At 38.7% G+C, this 22,403-nt stretch overlaps 1 protein-coding gene across 1 annotated transcript in view; it reads right to left on the reverse strand.

Moving 5' to 3' along the window:
* Window positions 1-21,841, reverse strand: part of LOC142166027 (uncharacterized) — a 52,203-nt gene extending 30,362 nt beyond the window's left edge. The window contains exons 1-2 of the mRNA XM_075224430.1: window positions 21,525-21,841; window positions 21,242-21,440 (exon numbers count right to left, since the gene is read on the reverse strand). Coding sequence (XP_075080531.1) covers window positions 21,242-21,440; window positions 21,525-21,841 — 516 coding nt within the window. The remainder of the gene's footprint in view (window positions 1-21,241; window positions 21,441-21,524) is intronic.
* Window positions 21,842-22,403: the final 562 nt, after the last annotated feature.

The following is a 22,403-nucleotide window of genomic DNA, read 5'->3' on the forward strand; positions in this document are numbered from 1 at the left end:
AAATAGGCCTGTGGAAAACTTAAAAGGGGGCTGGACTTTTTAGTCTTCAGAAAAAAGAGAAAAACAAAGTGAAAATTTTCAGTCTTAAGGCTAGAGTTTTAATCTGAAGAGAGGTTTACTGAGTTTAAAGAAAGCCGAAAAACATAAGTTAGTTTCCAAATAGATTGTAACCAAACACCATCTGAAAGTTGAACAAGAATTCATATTGGTCAAGCTGTCTTGGCCAAGTTCTGTCGTCTGCAGTGACTGAGCTGTTTGTTGGTTGCTGAACTGTTGGTATTTGCTGCATTGAACTTCTTTTACTTCTGGTGTTCATTACTCTTCGTCTGGAATTATTGGTTTGGCACTCGACTATTTGCTGGTTTCATTTATTCTGGGAATCATTGTTGGTTGTTCGTGGACTGTGGAAAACAATCTTGGTTGTTGGTTTGTTGCTGTGCTGTTGCTGTGTATATGTTGATGCTGTGATTACTGCACACTACTCAACTGATCACTCTCCTTCTTCCTTTCCTTTCCTTACCAGGTACACAATTGATACCATCAATGTAACTGAGAGTTTGAGCATGAATGCAAAAGAGGGGACCTGCAGATTATTTTTATGTATACATGAACTGTTACATTAAATGTCATAAAATAGTTACATTTTCGTTTGTATAATAGAAGTAGCCTACATGCTCAGTATATCAATGTAGGTTAATGAATGATAGTCATGTATGTATGCTGTTAGGTGAAAAACATTCCCAGGGTAATAGATTGTATTTTAGACTTAGTCTGATGGTGTAGTACATTCTATAATGTAGGCCAAAATAGGAAAACTACCCACATGAGTTAAAGTTCTTTCCCCTTTTGCTAGTTTGTCACATATAAACTGATAAAGAACAAAGAATCAGTTCTAGGCCTCAACCTCAGGAAGGCCGAGCCCAAATCGAAAAATCAGTTAGGCCTGTATCGGAAAAACAGGGCCCAAGTCTGGCCATCTCGCATGAGCTAGGTTTGGGCCCATGATTTGCGGCTAGTTGTCCATAAGTGCAGTCACGTTTTATTATCCTGTAAAAGCACTTTAAATCCGGTTTTATAATCAACTAAGGCTATTTACTGCTTTCAATTGATAGAGACAAACACGACAAGAAACGTAATTGCTATAGGATATCCTTTAAAAATAACAACAAGATGAGCCTCGATAAAAATAAACAAAACGCAGATGCGGGGCCCTTGTTAAATGTATATTAGTGAAACATTTAGTTTCCAGGACGGGTTGTTTAGCAAATCTCACAACCTTCCTAAAATAACAATACGCTAGACTCTTTAGGACGCGCCTTAATAAATCTTACCTTCGTAAATTCGGGTGCACATTGATGTGACCCAAATCCAAATCCCAACGGAATCGAAATGTGTTTCTAATCACGGGTACATTGATTGTGACGTGGTTCGAGATGCGTGTCCATGACGTTGCAAATTCATTTAAAAAAATAGAATGAGATGAGCCTCGCCAAATAAAAATACAAATTGCGGGGCCCTCAGTAAATATCTGCTTTAAAAATTATTTGGACTTCGGGATGGACCGTTTAGCAAAATTCCACGGTCTTACCCAAAATAAATACGCTAGTCGCTTTAGGCGCGCCTTTAATAACTTAATTTCCTTAAACTCGGGTGCACATTGATGTGACCCAAATCCAAATCTCAACGGAGTCAAAGTGTGTCGACGACCACGGGTACATTGATTGTAACGCGGTTCGAGATACATTTTCACAACGTTGCAAGTCCTACAAAAATAACAGTGAATGATAAAAGCGGTTAAAAGATAAAAGTGGCACATAAGTTCATACTTGTATAAAATCAGATAACCAAGCCGAATATAACAATTGAGCGACCGTGCTAGAATCACGGAACTCGGGAATGCCTAACACCTTCTCCTGGGTTAACAGAATTCCTTATCCGGATTTCTGATACGCAGACCATAATATAGAGTCATTCTTTTCCTCGATTCGGGATTAAAATTGGTGACTTGGGACACCCTAAATCTCCCAAGTGGCGACTCTGAAATAATTAAACCAATCCCGTTTCGATTGTCCTTTAATTGGAAAAAACTCCCCTGCGCCCCGGGCGCGTAAAAAGGAGGTGTGACAAGTATGATGACCCCCATTTGCTTGTCCTTAAGGACACAGTGCGACACAGTGGTTCCAAACAGGTTATTGTTGGAGATGATGGGGGTTTTGTGGTTGCAAGGTCATATTTGTGTGCACAATGCGGATGGGCTTCATGAATTTATTCTTGAGGAGGCCCACAGTTCTCGGTATTTTATTCATCCGGGTGCCACCAAGATGTATCAGGACTTGCAACAACATTATTGATGGAGGAGAATGAAGGAGGATATAGTTGCGTATGTTGCTCGGTGTCTGAATTATCATCAAGTAAAGTACGAGCATTAGAGGCCTGCTGGTTTGCTTTAGAGGCTAGAGATTCTTGAGTGGAAGTGGGAGCGCATCACTATGGATTTTGTTGTTGGACTCCCACGAACTCAGAAGAAGTTTGACGTGGTATGGGTCATTGTGGATAGGTTGACCAAGTCGACACATTTCATTCCAGTGGCAGTTACCTATTCTTTAGAATGGTTAGCTGATATCTGCATCTACGAAATCGTCCTTCTTCACAGTGTGCCCATGTCTATCATTTCTGATCGAGGTACGCAGTTCACCTCTCACTTATGGAGGGCCGTACAATGTGAGTTAGGCACGCGGGTTGAGTTGAGTACATCATTTCATCCCCAGATAGATGGGCAGTCCGAGCACACTATTCAGATATTGGATGATATGCTTTGCGCTTGCGTTATGGGTTTTGGCAGTTCTAGGGATCAGTTCTTGCTGCTTGTGAACTTTGCCTACAAGAACAAGCTCCCTATGAGGTATTATACGGGAGGTAGTATCGTTCACCAATTGGATGGTTCGAGCCCGAAGAGGCTCGGTTGTTGGGTACCAATTTGGTTCAGGATGCCTTGGATAAGGTCAAGATTATCCAGGATCGACTTCGTGCTGCTCAGTCTAGGCAGAAGAGTTATGTCGATTGTAGAGTTTATGATGTTGCATTCATGGTTGGAGAGAGGGTATTGCTCCGGGTTCACCCATGAGGGGTTGGGCAAGTTGAGCCCTAGGTATATCGGACCCTTTGAGATTCTTGAGAGAGTGGGTGAAGTGGCCTACAGGCTCGCATTGCCACCTACTTTGTCAGGAGTCCATCCGATGTTCCATGTGTCCATGCTCCGGAAGTATCACAGTGATCCGTACCATGTGTTAGATTTTAGTTCAGTCCAATTGGACACGGATTGGACTTATGAGGTGGAGTCGGTGCCTATTCTAGCCTGGCAGGTCCAACAATTGAGGTCTAAGAGTTATCTTTCAGTTCGAGTGCAGTGGAGAGGTAAGCCGATCGAGGTATCCATATGGGAGTCCGAATCGGACATGCGGAGTAGATATCCATACCTTTTCACCAGTCTAGGTACCTTTCTATGTTCGTTCGAGGACGAATGTTTGTTTTAAAGGTGGAGAATGTAATGACCTGATAGGTAATTTATAGTTTTACCCTTCATTTTTGTTCTCCAAGACCTCAAATAGCTCCATTTAGCCTACCTCGATTTGCCTATTCAATCCGTGTCCTTTTTCGAAAGTTTTTTATGTGAGATATTGATAAAAATGTAAAATTTTGCCTTAAAACTTATTTGAGTTGACTAAGATCAACATTTTGTAAAAGCGGACTCAGATTAATACTTTGACGGTCCCGGTAGGTCCATATCGTGATTTGGGACTTGGGCGTATGCTCGGAATCGAATTCAAAAGTCCCTAGCTTGATCTAACGTAATTTGTTGAAAACTTGCAATTTAAAGGTTTAAAGAATTCTTAAATTTGACCGTAAGTTGACTTTCTTGCTACCGAATTCAGATTTCGGTTCTGGAACTTGGTATAAGTTCATTTCAGTATTTATGACTTGTCTGCAAAATTTGGTATAAAACAGAGTTGATTTGACGTGGTACGGACGTCCGGCTGTAAAATTGTATGTTCTTTAGTTTCTTTGAAAATATCAATCATTTTGATATTCGATTCATAGTTCTAGGTGTCATTTTGGTGTTTTGATCGTGCGAGCGAGTTTGTATGATGTTATTACACTTGTGTGCATGTTTATTTTGGAACCCCTAAGGCTCGGGTGAGTTTCAGACTCGTGGTAGAGTGTTTGAAAGAGTAGGATTTTTCTGGTTTTGTGCACAGGTCTCAGACCTCAAATTTGCAAGGTTAGGATTGCAATTGCGATAGGTTTTTATTTGCGAGAAAATTCTTCGCATTTGCGATTAGGGGTTGGCAAGGGAGCTGGTTCGTAATTTCAATCAAATTGATCGCATTTGCAGAATGCCCAAGTTCGTATTTGCAAACAAAATCATTGCATTTGCGATGGCAGCAGAGATGCGACTTATTCGCAATTGCGATAGATTTCTCGCATTTGCGGGGTTCGCAATTGCGAACCACAGGTCACAATTGCGACATTTGCGCCTGGATAAAAAGTTGAGAAGGCGAGATTTAGCTTATTTTTGACAAACTCTCAACTCTAAACACCCTAGAGGAGATTTTTTCAAGAAATTTTCTTCCTAAATACATTGGTAAGTGACTTTAATCTATTTCTTTTAAATTATCCATTATATTTCTTATGATTTCAACATCAAATCTAGGATTTTTATGGTAGAAATTAGGGATTTGGGTAGATCTAGAGTTTTTTGTAAATTTGGGATTTAGACCTCGAATTTAGGTTGAATTTCAAAACTAATTACATAACTGGGCTCGGGTGTGAATGGGTAATTGGGTTTTGGTCCGAATCTCGAATTTTGACCATGCGGGTCTGGGGTTGACTTTTGTTGACTTTTTGAAAAAAGTGTAAAGGTCTTAGGTTTATGTATTGTAATTAATTTCCCTATCATTGTTTGTTGATATCAAGTCGCTTTTGGTTAGATTCGGTTGGTTCAGAGGCAAATTTTAGAGGAAAGGCCCTGGTTGATCCTTGATTTGCTTGTAGAGCGAGGTAAGTGTTAGGTCTAACTTTGATTTGAGGGAATTAGGAGCCCTTGAGATATGTGCTATGTGAATTACATGTGGAACGACGTATATGCGAGGTGACGAGTGAATATACGCCGCCAGAATAGTTGTTTTCATGCTTTCCCGTATTTTATTAATTATATCATTCCATATCTTAACTGTTACATGTCTTAGTTGCTTTCTATGCCATAACTTGTTACTTGTCATCTAATTACTCTTGTATTGAAATGCTCGTTTCTTCCACGATTCCATGATTAATTGCTACCTACCTTACTTGTCTTACTTGTACACTATAATTGTCGTATATTTAGTTTGTTTTGTTGCTTAGTATTAATTGTAGCATTCCTTGATTTGGTACGAGGTTCCTTTATGACTTTGCTTTCATATTCTTTAATCATAGATATTCTTGTGATTTGAGTTGTTGAGTTGATTATATTTATTGATTTGTTTATGGATCGGGTTGCACGCCACGATGGGTAGAATAAGGGAGGATTGATATTGATATGATGGGATCGGGTTGCATGGCGCAACGAATTTTATATGTGATTTTGATATGGCAAAATAAGGGAGGATTATGATATTGATTATGATTATATGGTGGGATCGGGTTGCGCACCATAACGGATTATTACATGTTAATTCTTGATATTAATATGGTGAAATAAAGGAGGATTGTGTTTGTACGGTGGGATCAGGTTGTGCGCTGCAACAGATTGTGTGTTTTGTGTTCATTGTTGTATTGTTCTAGCTTTTGGTGTTTTCATACGAGATTCTGAGGACTGGTGTTTTTGGTTTTGCTGATTTCGAGGATTGAGGTTATTTTCATAAGTTAATGACAATGCCCAACTATGCCTTATAAAAAGGACTAAGCGGTCGTTGCAAATATAATCCGGTTTACAAGTCCGGAGTTGAATCCCACAGAGAACTAAGGCTTAGCTACAGTTGTGCAATATTGCTAAGAAACACAAGTCCAAATAATTTTCTAGTTATAAAGATTTGATTTTTTTATTTCTACTAATTAACTAATAAATATTATAAAGCAGTAAAATTATCAACTAACAAGGATGAAATTCGAGACAAGACTAAGGAGGTCTAAAGTTATGATTTACCCAATTGTCGGAATCCTTCCCACTGTGTTTTCTATAATTTCGTCTAAGTATTATTTATCGATCATGAGTACTTTGGTTGTCGTAATTCTCTCTCGAGCAACTACCATAATTTACTAGATGTATTTTATCGAACTACACTAGGTGGCACTAATTCACCGCTCACTACGATCACACTAAGGTTTCGTTATCTCTAATCCACCCTTTAAACCCTCCGTATTGATCTCTCACATACGTTAGGAGTGATGTTGTTCAACAACTACCTAAATATGTACTTTCTCTCAAGCAGTACACACTAAATAGGCACAGTCAATTGATAATCATTCAATCAACAACAATAAATACGTAGTTGAACAAGTAGAGAAATCCAACGGCTCAATTATATAAAACCATAATAAGAATTTATCCTCTAAAAGGTTCCATCAAAACCCTAGATAACAAATTAGCTATTCATAATAGTAAGTAAAACTACAATACTAGAATTCATAACCAATAATAGAAATAGGAAGGAAGTGAAAAACTCGTAGAAGAATTCTCCGCCTTGCTCCTATTGTGTTCTTGCCTCCTTAGGTCCAAAGTGTGTCAAAAGTCCTCAAAATAGCGTTTTTACATGTATTTATACCAAGTAGGATCGGGCCCAGACGAAAATACCTTCTCCCGTGTGAAATAGGACAATAGCTCCGTAAAATTTGCACAGGCGCGCTGCATGGGGCGACGCGCCATGCGGTGTGCTTGTGGGGAACTTCAGAGAGCATGCAATTTGAGGACATCAGCAATTTACACAGCCGCGGCGTTATGTGGCTCCCTATGCGGCGCGAATGTCGAAATTTAAAAAAATGTAAAACACGAAAGTTGTATCTCTTTTAAATATCTTTCCAACGATATATTGTTGAGCCCAAACGGATTTCTGAGAAAAAAGTTATGTGTATTTTACTAGACAATGCGCAGTGTGCTTGCTCGATTCTTCGTTTCGTTCTTAAAGTACACTATCATCCGCTGATCCCCCAACACGATCCCAACTTAATCTTTGGTATTTTACTCAGACTTCAAAGCTCTAGAATAGCTTTAATTCATTCCATAATATCTACATAGATCGGAATCACTCCTACAAGGCATAAAACACATATTTAGTACAAAACACTAGCGATTAAAGCTCAAACTCAATTAAAGTGTAGTAAATTAGAGTGTAATAAGCGACTAAAATACGTAATTATAGCCTATCATCAGTTAGATAGCTTTGTATCCTTAAATTCATTTCCGCAATGTGTTAGGCTTACCTAGTCATAGAGACTAGGTGTCGTCACGACAGTTCACGTAGGGAAAACTTGGGTCGTGACAAGACATTATCTGTTCGAAATACGAATTCAGACAGGAATAACAAAATACTCTGAAGGAGATTCAGTTGGCTGCAGGTCGTAATATGGAGTCGGTTGTACTTATAATACACTCTGCACTTCTTGTGCAGATTTTGAAGTCGGTCATAGCAGCGATCAGTAGATTGCTCGGATTTATTGCCTGACGGAGACTTGAGGTACAACTGCACGACGTTCGCGGCCCTGAAGTCCCCATCTACCTGATTCTAGTTGTTTATTTTATTTCGGACAGTCATGTTTTCATTCAGACCATTGTGTGTATTACTTAGTCGCTTGTGTACTTGTGGCACCATTTCTGGAATTGTATTTAGATATCGTGGTTGTTATGATTTTCTCACTCTATTTCAGTTTATTCAGTTCTTGGTTATTATTTAATTTGAATGGTTAAAAATGGCTAAAAACTATTCTAATATTGGCTTGCCTAGCAAGTGAAATGTTAGGCATCATTACGGTTCTGAAGGTGGGAATTTTGGATCATGGCAAAATACTCAAAATAACTGGTTGTATCGTTACAATGTTCTTCAGGAGTTCATTCTTTCACTTATTTGGTTAATCAAAAGTAGAATGTTTTTACTTTGGCATTATGCATTAGCAATAGTACAACTTAGGAGAAAGCTTTTTAGGAAGCAAAATAAGTATAGGGGTACCAAAGACCAGGGTAATAATCCTATTTCCGCTCGTTAATTGTTTGTCATACTAACCTGCTTGAAAGTTCAATCCTTTTGTGAAATTGTACTGTAGGATTAAACTTTCAAGCAGGTTAGTACACTTCTACTCAAAACTATAGTGTTTATCGAAGGAAAACCAAAGTTACTTAGCATAATAATGCTCCTTCTCAGAACATTGGAAGTGAGTTGTTTGTTGATTTAGGAGATTAAGAAATAAGAGATAGTGGAAAATTTGAATTAATATAAAACAAATTAGGTGAAAATAATGATGATATTCCTATTAACAATAATATGTATATTTCCTCCTTTGAATGGGCTATTTCCTCATCTGATTTTCAATCAAGAAATGGTCTTCCATGACAAACTTGACTTGAAGGTACCAACAAAATGTGATATGCAATTAGCGTGCATATGTAAGTCTTGCTCTATCCACACGGTAATAGCCTCAGTAATGCAATGAACAGTAAAAACTTAGAAAAACCATGCTTCTTCATTGCAATCCATGCGGTCAACAGAGAGTAGATTATATATTTTGCATACATGTTTAGTAATGATGAATTTATATAAAATTTTATTACGTCCATTATTTTTATTTACTTACAACCAGTGGCGAATCCAAGATTTCAAAGTCGTTGATGCTCGAGGATAAGAGTTCTGAAAGAAAAGGAAAAACAAGTTTAGTTGTGGATGCTCACGCAATGCTTATTTAAGTTTTTTTGTTAATTGGCTATGTAAATCTACTTGATCTAGTCAAAGACAATCATAATGCTCTATGTAGATCTGCCGTTGCTTACAATTATTTGCAATATTGTATACAGTGGAAATCGGGGATACCCGATTTTATTCTTCGATGGAAAAAGTGATACCACATCGGAAGGCCAGGACGCCGAACTGGAGGTTGAAGCTCCTTTTCAATGTCGAGGTCGATATCATTTACTGAGGTCAGAAGAAGGCATGCTTCGAGATGATACCATTATGATTCAGTAACGGCAAGAGCGAGATACCCGCAATGGATGGAGATCACGGGGTAAATTTCAGAATGGATTGGTCTTCGGCGGTTAGAAAACTGTCAAATATGATTTCTTACTGTAATTAGAAGTATACATTATTTAGGACTCCCTATTATATAAAGGAGGATCCCATTCATTTGTAATACACTGTTACTAATAAGTAGATATATGCTCATTACTTTCTTGCTATTTCATTCACTGTTCATCAAAGTTGCTTTATAATTTACTCTTCCTATTATCACACCTCGAGACTATCACAAGTCGAGGTCGAGATTTGGGTTACACATTGGTTTGATCTATTTTATTCTTTAATTTATCTATTTAGTTCCTTGTTTATCAGTTGTCATTGAATTAAATCACATATCCTTAAAACCACAATACAAGTTTAATTGTTACTCGAATTTTAGGGTAAACAGTTTGGCGCACACTGTGGGGCTAAGGATAATAGTGACTGTTCAGTTCTGATTCTGCTAACACACATTATTTCACACTTGTTCTTGTCAAGTATTTTTGCTTTCCGATTAAAACATGTCAAACTCACAAAAACGCACCCGTGCATGGTGACGATGGTCTCGGGTTTCACGCGGAAAAGGACAATGTAATTTCTCCAGGAGCTGGGGTGCCATTGGTTAACCTCGGGGGAGTACCGGTTGCCTATCCGGTCGATGTCAGTTAGCACATTTCTTTGAATGCGGACTTAGGCGCGGACCCCGAGGGGAGTGTGCGCATGGAAGGCCGATCTGGTGGCCAAGGAACACATGGCGTAGGAAATGGGGGAGTTAGTCTCCAGGTAATATTTGAGATTCTACAGGCTTAGTAGGCCGCTATTGCTCAACTTCAAAGTCAACATAGAACTCCGAGTGTGGCTGAGCCGGAAATCACTCGCCATACCGAGCCAATGCCTAAGAGGTCAAATGTTAACAGATCAGGGATTGATCCTGCGATTATGAAAATGCTCGAGGAGCTCACCAAAATAATTGAGTCGGGAGAGAAGAAAATCAAAGATAATGATAAAAAGTGGAAATATTCAACTCCCGAGTTGATCAGATACCGGGGCACCCCCAATCTTAAAAGGGTTTGGATTCGAAAAAGTTCGTGTAAAAGCCTTTTCCCCAGAGTGCGGCTCCGAAGCACATTCCTGAGAAGTTTTGTATGCCGGATATACCCAAATACAACGAGACCACCGATCCAAATGAACACATCACTTCGTACACGTGCAGAATAAAGGGAAATAACTTAGAAGACGATGAAATCGAGTCCGTTTTGTTGAAAACATTTGGGGAAACTTTATCAAAGGAAGCAATGATTTGGTATCACAACCTGACACCAAATTCCATAGACTCATTTGCCATGTTAGCAGATTCTTTCATGAAAGCACACGCCGGGGCCATAAAGGTCGCAACAAGAAAATCGGACGCTTTCAAGATAAGATAAAGGGATAACAAAATGCTGAGGGAGTTCGTATCCCGATTTCAAATGGAACACATGGAGTTGCCGCCGGTCACAAATGATTGGTTCGTTCAAGCTTTCACCCAAGGGTTGAACGAGCGGAGTTCAATAGCATCACGACAGTTGAAACAAAATTTGGTCGAGTATCTGGCTATAACTTGGGCAGATATGCACAATCGATATCAATCAAAGATCAAGATCGAGGACGACCAACTAGGAGCCCCTTCCGGTTTAGTACATCCAAACAGGTCGGCAGTTAAAATCCAGAGGGACGTCGATAGAGAGCCAAGGTCGAATAGAGAATGATATCAACCATATACCACAGATCGAAGGAACAATGGTTTAGGACTCAATCAACCCTGGGATGATCGAAGAAGTGATCAAGGGCAGAATTCTCGGGGACTTGTGAGCAAAAGTGGTTTTGATAAGCATGTCGATCCCGTGGAGGCACCTCAATTATCGGAGTATAACTTTAGTATCGACGCATCAGGCATTGTATCTGCAATCAGAAGGATCAAAGATACTAGGTGGCCCATACCCATATAGATTCTTATTAATTATAAGATTAATTATCTGCGAGGTGGGGAAATTTTGTACCTTATTGAACAAAATCTTGTGCAAATGGATTTCAAGGTAGTAGACCTTCCAAGTTCGAGTGGGCCGCTTGGTTAGGAGCGAAATGGGATCCCAGTTGACCTTTGGATATAACAATTAATTGGGCTCATTAATTAGTTGAGGTGTGCCATATTAGCCAAATGTATATTTTACCTCATAAATGTCATGATTCAATAAAGCTTTTACTTTTTAAGCTTTTAATATCATATATTTTAAAAGTTATTTTTCTTCAACTTTATACCGAGTCAAACTAGCTCATTTAAATTGTAATGAAGAGACTAATAGTTTGTAACCATTTTTCCAGAGGGGAAGGCATATTTGCTAACTTTGCAGCTACCACCGAAGGCTCATTACACTAGCTTATAGTAGTAGTCAGCTGACCCTTTCTCTTCGGGTTCTTCAGATCCATCATAGAATACCAAGAGAAAGGCTTCTTTGCTCGAACCTTTGTGTCAAAATCCTTCCCAAAGAAACCCAAATTTGATGTGCAAGTATCATGGCGCGCATGGTCACAAAATAGAGGATTGCAGGAAGCTGAGGGAAGAGGTAGCCCATCTATTCAATGAGTGTTATCTTTGAGAGTTTCTCAGCGATTGAGCTAAGAATTATTTCAGAGAAAAGGACGCCAACAGGAAAAATGAACAGGAGGAACCCCAGCATGTCATTCATATGATCGTCGGTAGGGTCGATGTTCCACAAGGACCCATATTCAAATGCACTAAGGTGTCAATCACTAGGTAAAAAGGAACCCGGGATTATTTGCCCGAAGGCTCCTTATCATTAAACAATGAAGAAGCAGGGAGCATTTCTCAGCCACACAACGACGCTCTGGTAATTTCTATTTTATTAAATAAAGTTCAAGTTAAGCGTGTTTTAGTGGATCCAGGTAGCTCAGCGAATATCATCCGATCGAGGGTCGTGGAGCAACTCGGCCTACAAGATCAAATTGTGCCCGCAGCCCGGGTCTTAAATGACTTCAACATAGCCAGTGAAACAACTAAAGGGGAGATTATTTTGCCGGTGAACATGGCCGGAATCATTCAAGATACTAAAATTCCACGTGATCGAGGGCAACATGAGGTATAATGCCCTACTTGGAAGGCCTTGGATCCACAACATGAGGGCAATCCCCTCGATTCTCCACCAAATGATGAAATTTTCGATGACGGACGATGTTAAAATAGCATACGGGGAGCAACATGCTGCAAAGGAAATGTATGCGGTCAATGAGGTAACACCGATATCAATACTATCAACTTCGGAAAGGTCGAGCATCAAAGGTAAACAGGAAGCCAAATAGCAATCACAGCCGCCAGCCTTGGCCGAATCGGTAAAGCAGGAGATAGTAGAGGAAAAGGAGGATTTTCTGACCCCTCGAACCTTTATTGTTCCCGAAGACTCCGACGCCACCAAATCAACGGTCGAAGAGCTGGAACAGATTATATTGATCGAATACTTTCCCGAGCAAAAGGTATACCTGGGAACGGGGTTAACCCCTGAACTCAGGAAAAAGCTTATTCAATTTCTTATTGATAACATGAATTGTTTTGCTTGGTCCCATTTAGACATGACAAGTATCACACCTCCTTTTTACCACACGAGGGGAGTATATAAAGGATATTTTCCAAGTAAAGTGACATAAATTGAAATGAGATTATTTATTTATTTTTTTCTTTCAGAGTTGCCACTTGGAATATTTATTATGGTGTCCCAAGTCAGCGGTTTATATAAAATCCCAAATCGAGGAAATTTTCGTCTTTATTTAAAAGTCTGCGAACCAGAAATTCTAGATAAGGAATTCTGTTAACCCGGGAGAAGGTGTTAGGCATTCCCGGGTTTCGTGGTTCTAGCACGGTCGCTTAAACTATTAATAATTGGCCTATTATCTGATTTACTATACATTTTAAACCTATTGTGTATTTTTAACTTTATAACCGCTTTTTAATTATTTTATGGAATTATTCTGGAACAAGTTATGATTGTCGTACACTTGTTTGTTTGATACACATTGCGAATCGTATCACGGGAACCGTACCCACGATCTACAACATGTTTAATTTATTAAAATTATTATAAGTTATGGCCGGGTCACATAAATGTACCCCCGAATTTGAAAAATTAGGTATCACAACTATGTCACGGGAACCGTACCCGTAATTGTGATAATTTTATTATAAACGCGCCTAAAGCAAGCTACGAATGTTTAAAAGCATTTTTCTACATTAATAAGGATATTGATATGAGGTCCATAGACTATGTGATTGGATTGTGAATGTCACACCTCGATTTATTTTTTTAAAAAAGGTTTTACTTGACTAAAGCAGACTACAAATGTTCAAAAACTAATTTGGCATTAAGTATCACAACTATGCCACGAGAACCATACCCATAGTTGTGATAGTTTAATTACGTGCCTAAAGCAAACTACGAGTGTTATATGATATCATTACAACTTAAATGAACCAGCTTTAACAAATCAGGCCACGGTCGATTGGATCCAACATTGTATAAGGGAAACCAGTGATTACCTAACATAATTTTGACAAAAATGTTAAACTTAAAAATTATTTGCATTGCATGAAAAACTGGAAAGAGTTCAAGCACCGCATTGGAATCTCACGATCCTTGCTAAATATAGATGTGCACAAATCAGCGATTTTTCGAACCTCTGTACTAGCTATTTTAAGCCATATATCAGGAACAAACAAAATATCCTAAACTGGAGCAATTCAAGTTAATATGTACTAGTCCTAGATATGCTTAAATGAAATGGGCCCAGTTTCAAATTCTGAATCAAGACAATATTTGGGCTGCTGTAAAGAAAAAGGCTGAAACAACTTATAATTTAAACTAAATACATTTTATACACTACCAATGGTAAATAGTTTCATAAATAATTACAGGCCTTGAATTAAATTAAGAAAAGTAATCTGTATAGGCTGAAATCAAATTAATTTTTGAATCCGCCTAGTGATAAACTTAGCAACAGTTTTTGCCATGTTTTTGAAGCTGCCTATCATTCACAAAAGGCTAACCAACCAGTGGCTAGATTTGTAAATCTGGACCTCATGCCAAGCACTCACAAACATCCTGCACTACCAAATGCCAATAATACCCAAGACAAAGTGATTTCCAAAAGGGGAAGGCTTTACACAAAAGACAATACTGTAATTTTAAACATTTAGGGAATTTTTTGGATTTCAAATGTATTTTAACAGTCCAAGGCTAAAAGAAAAAATAATAATTTTAATGTTGTTTCCTACTCTATTAAGGTTTGAAACATTCAAACATCTGATGCTTTAAATAAAACTAGAAATATCAGTGTTACTTCACCTTAAGTGCTCAAACTTATGCAAGCAAAATCCATGACTAACACAACATTAACAAACAAGCTCCTAGTTATATTACTGTTACATGTTGTTAGATAGTAGACATGGTAGAAAACATTCAAACAACATATAGATCACCAGATTAACAGGTAGAATATTTAACAAGTATGTAATCAATCCAAAGTTACAAATATGATGATATTTATGGCATTCCAACAACTATTACATTTGATAAGAATGGAATTAGTACCTTAACAGCCACATGTATAACAAATATTAAGAAATGTATTTCTGACTTTGGAGAAAAGCAAACAGGATCTCAGCTTCCACTAGTAATTAGAGAAGAAATCAAAGTCTTCGAGACCAAATGGAGGTCATACAAAATAGAGGAAATAGAGTTCAACAACCTAGAAAACAGCAGCAACAAAACACACTAACAACAAAGAACAACTCCAGATTCAAACTCCATTTTTGAGGTATCTTAGGGATTCTATGTGTGCTTTCTATTATGAATGCCAGAGAAGAAGGATGCAAGAGTTTTCTGTGTATTCAGAGGATCCTTTAGAGTGAATATATTGATCAAAATCTGTCCCCAAAATCAGTAAAGGTCTTTTCCTTTTATAGAGTGTATAAAAACAACATCAAAAGGCATCTTCTGCCCTGAATTCCTAAAATGTTAGATAGTACAACATCTTTTAACAGTTGTTTGTCCTTTTTCCCACCCAATTTCAGCATTTTCAGGCTAAGAATGGGGACAACTGTCCTATACTAGAACATTCTGATATTTTCTCATTTAGAACTCCCAATTTTAGCTTTCTAAATTTTGCTTATTGCAATTTTAATCTATTTGACCTAAATTCTGATTGTTTAATTAACCATTAACCCCTTCTAGAACCTCCTAGAACCAACTAGGCCATTATAGCCTTGGATTCCCTAAATTGATTTCCAATTAACCCTTTAAGGTTTTCAATATTACCCTTTCAAACTCCTTCAATTCCAATCGGCATTCAAACCTCCCACCTCAAACAATGAAAGCCAAATCAAAGATAGACCAAAACAAAACAAATTGTCAATTTAACACTTAATTAAAATCTGAACTGACTGAAACTGATCTAATTCACCTAACAAATTATAATTTACGAATGAAGATTACAATTAGGCTAAACATACTATCATCAAGCCAAACTAATCAGCATTATGTAAAACAACAAAATGATGATTGGTCAGAAAAAATGAAAATAGAAGAAAAGAACTGTTAAACCAAATTGACCAGGGAAAGAAAATTGAACGGAAGGAATACCCGAGGGTGAGAAACTGCTAATTTCAAACGATCCAAACTGGGGTCGATATCATCACACAAACAACTGATTCTTGATCAGAGAAACTTGTATAGTGGCTGCATGTTACGATAATGACCCTAGCTTGGCCGGAGAATGTCGTCACAAGGCTATGGGATTCCAGTGGATGGTAAGGTGGCTGACCGGATTCCGGAGGCTTGAAAAGAAACAAACCCAACGTAGGTTTATTTCTCTTTCCAAGGGAACTAAGTTTACGTAGATGAGCCGGCTTGAACAAACAATATCAAAGAAAAGAGGCAGAATATGGTTTTTTGAGAGATGATGTTAGGGGGCTTAGAAAGAGGAGGGGACAAGGATTATCTAGTGAAGATTTGAGCTAATTTGGAGGTATTTAGGGTAGTGGTTTAGGGCGGCAGCGCCGGAAGGTGATTTACAGTGGCTAGGGTTCTATGGAGACATATGAGATGAGAGACTGAAGGGATTCAGGGGTTTGGGGGGGGGGGGGTCTCGTTCAGACACTTTTAAAGGGGGAAGGTCTTCAGTTCCCAACCGTTAGAGTTAAAGTGATCAACGGACGGGATTTAGTATATGCAAAACGGTGTCGTTTAATATATGGCCGATATTGGGCTGGGTAATGGGAACTAGGCCGGTTGGTTTGGGGGGGGGGAATTTGGGCTGATTTGGGTATAAGAATTAGCCCAATATCCAATTAAACCCTTTTCTTCAAATTCTTTTCTTATTTCCTTTTTCTTTTTGTTTTTATTTTCTTTTTCTTTAATTAAAAATTCTAAGTTAAATTCCTAAATTAATCTGAATTATAAAATTAAGCTAATTATCTAATTATAATATTTATAACAATTACTTGATTCGAAATTAAAAGAGAAAAATCACTAATCTAAAAATTAAAAGGTAAAAATGTTAAAATGAGTCATTTTTGTGATTTTTATTTTTAATAAAATAATTAATTAACTAATTAATCCTAAAAATATAAAAACAAAAATCTAAATGCAATGCATGGTATTTTTGACATTTTTTAATGATTTTTAACAAAATTAAATGTGCACAAAAATGCAAACAATTAATAAAATCTTACAAAAAATCATATAAAATAACAAATAATTGGAAAAAATCTATTTTCTTTGATTTTATAGGAGTATTTCATATAGGGCAAAAATCACATGCTCACAGCTGCCCCTCTTTGCTCGATAACATGAAGGGTTTCCGGGCAAAGATAAAATGAGCAATTACGAGCAATTTTTGCCCATTTGAAACTTCATGAGAAGCATCTTTTGAAAAAGTCTAACAGAACCTTGCTTCGGAGGTTTCCTACATATCCTTGGCTATAAAGGAATCAGGTCAGTATAATTCTGGAAATTTTGGTAGCTGGGACTACTGAGAAACTGTGATTTCACTGCTGTTACTGCTGTTTCTGTTTGCTGAGCTCCTTATTACACCAAAATCAAAAATGAAAAGCTAAACTATCTAAGCCTATCAACTACGAGTTACAAAATTCCTATCTATAAACCTTCTAGAGCTTGATCTTGAGTCTTGGTTGATTCTTCTTGCAGACTCTGATCCGAATCTTGATGCTCGTTAGCTGCAAACACTAGTTCGTTCTTCTTTAGCTTTCTGGATCAAGGCGGGACATGCAAAGCTCGTAACTTCAATCATATCTTGAGCAGTCCGCATCTTTTCTCCACTTCTGCACTTAAAGTTCACTTCTTTCTTGTTCTTATTTTATTTTATTCTGGATTGAGACTTCTTCTTTTGGTCATCTCGAACCCTGTGTCTTGAGGTGTAACCTGCTCAGACACTAAAACAAACAAACGAACAAAATTTTCTGCCCCAATTTTCACTAGGAAAATTTCGTGAGTTATTGTAACAAAATTTAAACTATTTCTTTATTGAAAGCAATTAAAATCGGGATTTTGTATCCCTGAGAAAAGAAGTTAGGGAGTGGAGACTCTATATCTACAATGAAATCAACTGGGGATCGGAGGCCCTGAGTTGGGAAGATTACCAGGTTATGCTAGAAAAATGACCAGGGTATGCCGGAAAGATCCTCGGGTTATGCCGGGGAAGGTCATCAGGTTATGCCGGAAAGGTCCACGGGTTATGCCGGAAAGGTCCACGGGTTATGCCGGGAAAGTCCTTGGGTTATACCAAAAAAGGTCCTCGGGTTATGCCGGGAAGGTCCACGGGTTATGCCGGGAAAGTTATCAGGTTATGCCAGAAAATGTCCTCGGGTTATGCCGGGGAGGTCATCGGGTTATACCGGAAAGGTCCACGGGTTATGCCGGAAAAGTCATCGGGTTATGCCGGGGAGGTCCATGGGTTATGCCGGGAAAGTCATCGGATTATGCCGGAAAGGTCCACGAGTTATGCCGGAAAAGTCATCGAGTTATGCCGGAAAAGGTCCTCGGGTTATGTTGGGGAGAGTCATCGGGTTATGCCAGGAATCAACAAGGGAGTGGGGCCCTATACTGGAAAAGACTACCAGGTTATGCTGGCAGCGATTAGGGAATGATATCCTATGTTGGATAAAACGTAGCTAGAGATTGGGGACCCTAGGCTACCATGATTTTTTGAATTTTTCTTCTTCTTTTTTTTTTTTTTTTCTTTTTTCATTTTATTTAGGATAAAGAATGAAGAGTTTAAAAAGGGACTTCCCTTTTCGGGTCAACTTTTGCTGCGGAACCATTTTGGTTTCTGCGTAACTTGCTTTTATTGCACCTGCTTCTTGTGAGATTATTTTGGACTGCACCTGTTTTCCTGTTTTCAAATCAAAAAATAATTTTTCAGTTTGAAACGGTGGTTGGTTTTGTGGCTTTGATTGTTTTGATCACTTGATCTCGGTCCAACTCTTTCGATAAAAATCTCCATTGCATTCTAGCTTTCTGGAGATCGGTTTCCTTTCTAAACCGATGGATCTTTACTTTCCAAAATTCTGCGTGACGGTTAGCCCGTGTGGGGGCTTTGGCCTTTTCTCCTTATTTTGCCTTTATGGGCACTTGACTTTGGATTTCTTTCCTTTTCAATAATTTTAACTCTGCGGCATCGGCCATCATGGCCAGTCGAGATCGACTTGATGCACCTGCTGAGGCTGGGTGCTTTTTCCTTTCATTTTAACTTTTGTCAAACAAAACCCTATAAAACCAATTTTGCCATCTTTTCTTTGTATTAGTTTCGTAGGAGAATTAGACCGAAAGGGATTCAAAGAAAAGTAAACAATGGGCAGGATAATGAATTTAAACGAGAAGTGTCCCTTTCAGGGAAAAGAAAGAAAGATTTATCTGGAGTGCATGTAGACTTCAATAGACATGACATGCTTCTTGGACTAGATACCTGATCTGTGCAAACCATCCCATTCTCATAAAACCCTTCATAATCCATAACCGAGAAACCTTGCTAGGACTCTTATCAGAACCGATGGTTGTAAGTGATTCCTTTTTCGATCAGTGGTGCCCTTTGCGGGTTTTCACCAACCATCCTCTCTCATTTCTCTTCTCACCGTCTCCTTATAGTGCTCTTTGTGAGTTTTCACTAACAATACTCTCTCATTTTCAATTTCTCTGCTCACCATCGCCTTACAGTGCCCGTGTGGGTTTTCACCAATAAGACTCTCTCATTTTATTTCTCTCATTTGATTGTATCAGATCCAAGTAACCAACATCTTTCTATTTTGAACATCTTCACCGATTGATCAGAAGGACTTGAACATGATTAGGGTAAAAAAACGTTTGGATTGAATTACAACTTTGGAACCTTTTTGGCGAACCGTTACCAAACCATTATAACTTCTGCCCTAGTTTCAACAGGGGAATGTGGATTTTTGTTTTGGTGTGACTGAACCCCAGAGAGAGGCTTCCTACGTATCCTTTCAGAATCAAGTCGAACATAGTTCAGGGAACTTTGTTTTGATTTTTTTACAAATGTTTTCGGGTTCCAAAGAGGGTAATCAAAGAAAGGTAACCGACTCAAAAGGTTAGCAAAGGGTTAAAGTGTTTGGGGTAGCAAGAATGAAAGCATTCGTCAACCAATCAGAGAATCTTTGTATCACAGAATGGTTAAACATAATACCTTTTGACCGCATCTGCATTGACAGCCATTTCAGGGTCATTTCCTTCAATGTCTCCCAAGTATAACGCCCCTTTTGGCAACAATTTTCTTATAATGTATGGACCTTTCCAGTTTGGAGCAAACTTTCCTTTTGCTTTCTTGTGATGCAGGAGAATACGTCTCAAAACAAGTTGCCCCAGTTCAAAATTCCTTGGCCACTTTCTTGTTATAGGCACGGGCCATTTTTGTTGATACAACTGCCCGTGGAAAATTGCGGCCATCCGCTTTTCATCAATTAAGGTCAACTATTCTAAATGGGTTTTGACCCACTCGTTGTCCTCAATCTCAGCTTCAATGATGATTCAGAGAGATGGAATTTCAACTTCTGCGAGTATTACGACTTCAGTGCCATAAACCAATAGATATGGTGTTGCTCCGACTGATGTGTGCATAGTTTTGCGATATCCCAACAATGCAAATGACAACTTTTCATGCCATTGTCTAGAACTTTGAATCATTTTCCTGAGGATCTTTTTGATGTTTTTGTTTGCTACTTCCACAACACCATTAGCTTTGGGCCGATAAGGGGTAGAGTTCCGATGTGTGATCTTAAATTGTTCGCATACCTCCCTCATCAAATGATTGTTCAAGTTTGTATCATTGTCCGTAATGATAGTTTTAGGAATACCAAAACGACAAATAATGTTGTAATGCACAAACTCCACCACTGCTTTCTTAGTGACGGCTTTGAGAGTGACTGCTTCGACCCACTTTGTGAAGTAGTCAATTGAAACTAAAATGAATCTGTGCCCATTTGAAGCTTTCAGCTCGATTGGCCCAATAATATCCATCCCTCAAGAAACAAACGACCATGGTGCTAACATAGGGTGTAATTCTGAAGGCAGTGCATGAATCAGGTCACCGTGTACCTGACACTGATGACACTTTCGGACAAAACTGAAGCAATCCTTTTCCATAGTCATCTAGTAATAACCTGTCCGAAGGATTTTCTTTGTAAGGACGTATCCATTCATATGGGGTCCACACACTCTTGCGTGTATTTCATTCATGATTCTTCCGGTCTCTTGGGCATCCACACATCTTAAAAGGTTGAGATTTGGAGTCCTTTTGTACAAGACCTCTCCGCTCAAGAAGAAGCCACTGGCAAGCCTTCTAATAATTCTCGTTTGGTCTCCACTAGCTTGCTCGGGATATTCTTTTGTTTTTAAGAATCTTTTGATATCATGATACCATGGCTGAACGTCAGGCTCTATTTCAACTGCGCTGCAATAACCATGCCTTTCTCGAATTTGGATTTCCAGTGGGTCAATGTGGACATTTCCTGGATATGAAAACATCGAGGCCAAAGTAGCTAGTGCATCGGCTAACTCATTGTGAAACCGAGGAATGTACCTAAACTCGACGAACTTGAACCACTTGCTAAGATCTTCCACATGTTGCCTGTATAGAAGAAGCTTGACATCTCGAGTTTCCCATTCACCTTGAGCTTGCCAGATAATCAAGTCAGAATCTCCCATGATTAACAATTCTTCCACATCCTGATCGACTGTCATATTCATGACCATAATGCAGGCTTCATACTCGACAGTGTTGTTCATGCAGAAAAATTGAAGCCAGGCTGTGGCCGTATAGTGCTGACCAGTGGGCGGAATCAAAATTTCCCCAATCCTGACACCTTTTGCATTTACAGCTCCATCGAAGAACATTTTCCAAGCATTAGTGTCCTCTAGAATTACCTCAAATGAATTTACTTCCTCATCCGAAAAGTAAGTACTCAAAGGCTGATATTCACCATCAACAAGATTCTCAGCTAAGTGATCCGCCAAAGCTTGAGCTTTCATCGTTGTACAGGTGACAAACTATGTCGAACTCGATGAGCAGGATTTGCCATTTTGCTAACCTTCCTGTAGGCATCGGCTTTTGGAATATGTAATTCAAAGGATCCAATCTGGTTATGAGGTAGGTGGTGTAGGCCAACAAGTAATGCCTAAGCTTTTGAGTGACCCAAGTTAGGGCGCATCAAGTTCTTTCCAACAAAGTGTATTTGGCTTCATAACTAGTGAACTTCTTGCTCAAATAGTATATGGCTTGTTCTTTCTTCCCGGTCACATCGTGCTACCCTAGAACACATCCAAAAGAATTCTCTAATATTGTCAAGTACAAAAACAAAGGCCTTCCCAGCTCAGGTGGAACCAATACTGACAAATTTGACAAATATTCTTTGATTTTGTCGAAAGCTTCGTGACACTCGCCTGTCAATCTAATTGCCGCATCTTTCTTCAAAAACTTAAAGATAGGCTCACACGTGGAAGTCAACTGAGTAATGAATCTGCTGATGTAATTCAGCCTACCCAGCAGACTCATAATCTCGTTCTTGGTTCTCGGAGGAAGGAAATGCCGAAT

This window comes from Nicotiana tabacum, chromosome 11, assembly GCF_000715075.1.
Source record: "Nicotiana tabacum cultivar K326 chromosome 11, ASM71507v2, whole genome shotgun sequence".
Classification (NCBI taxonomy): Eukaryota; Viridiplantae; Streptophyta; class Magnoliopsida; order Solanales; family Solanaceae; genus Nicotiana; species Nicotiana tabacum.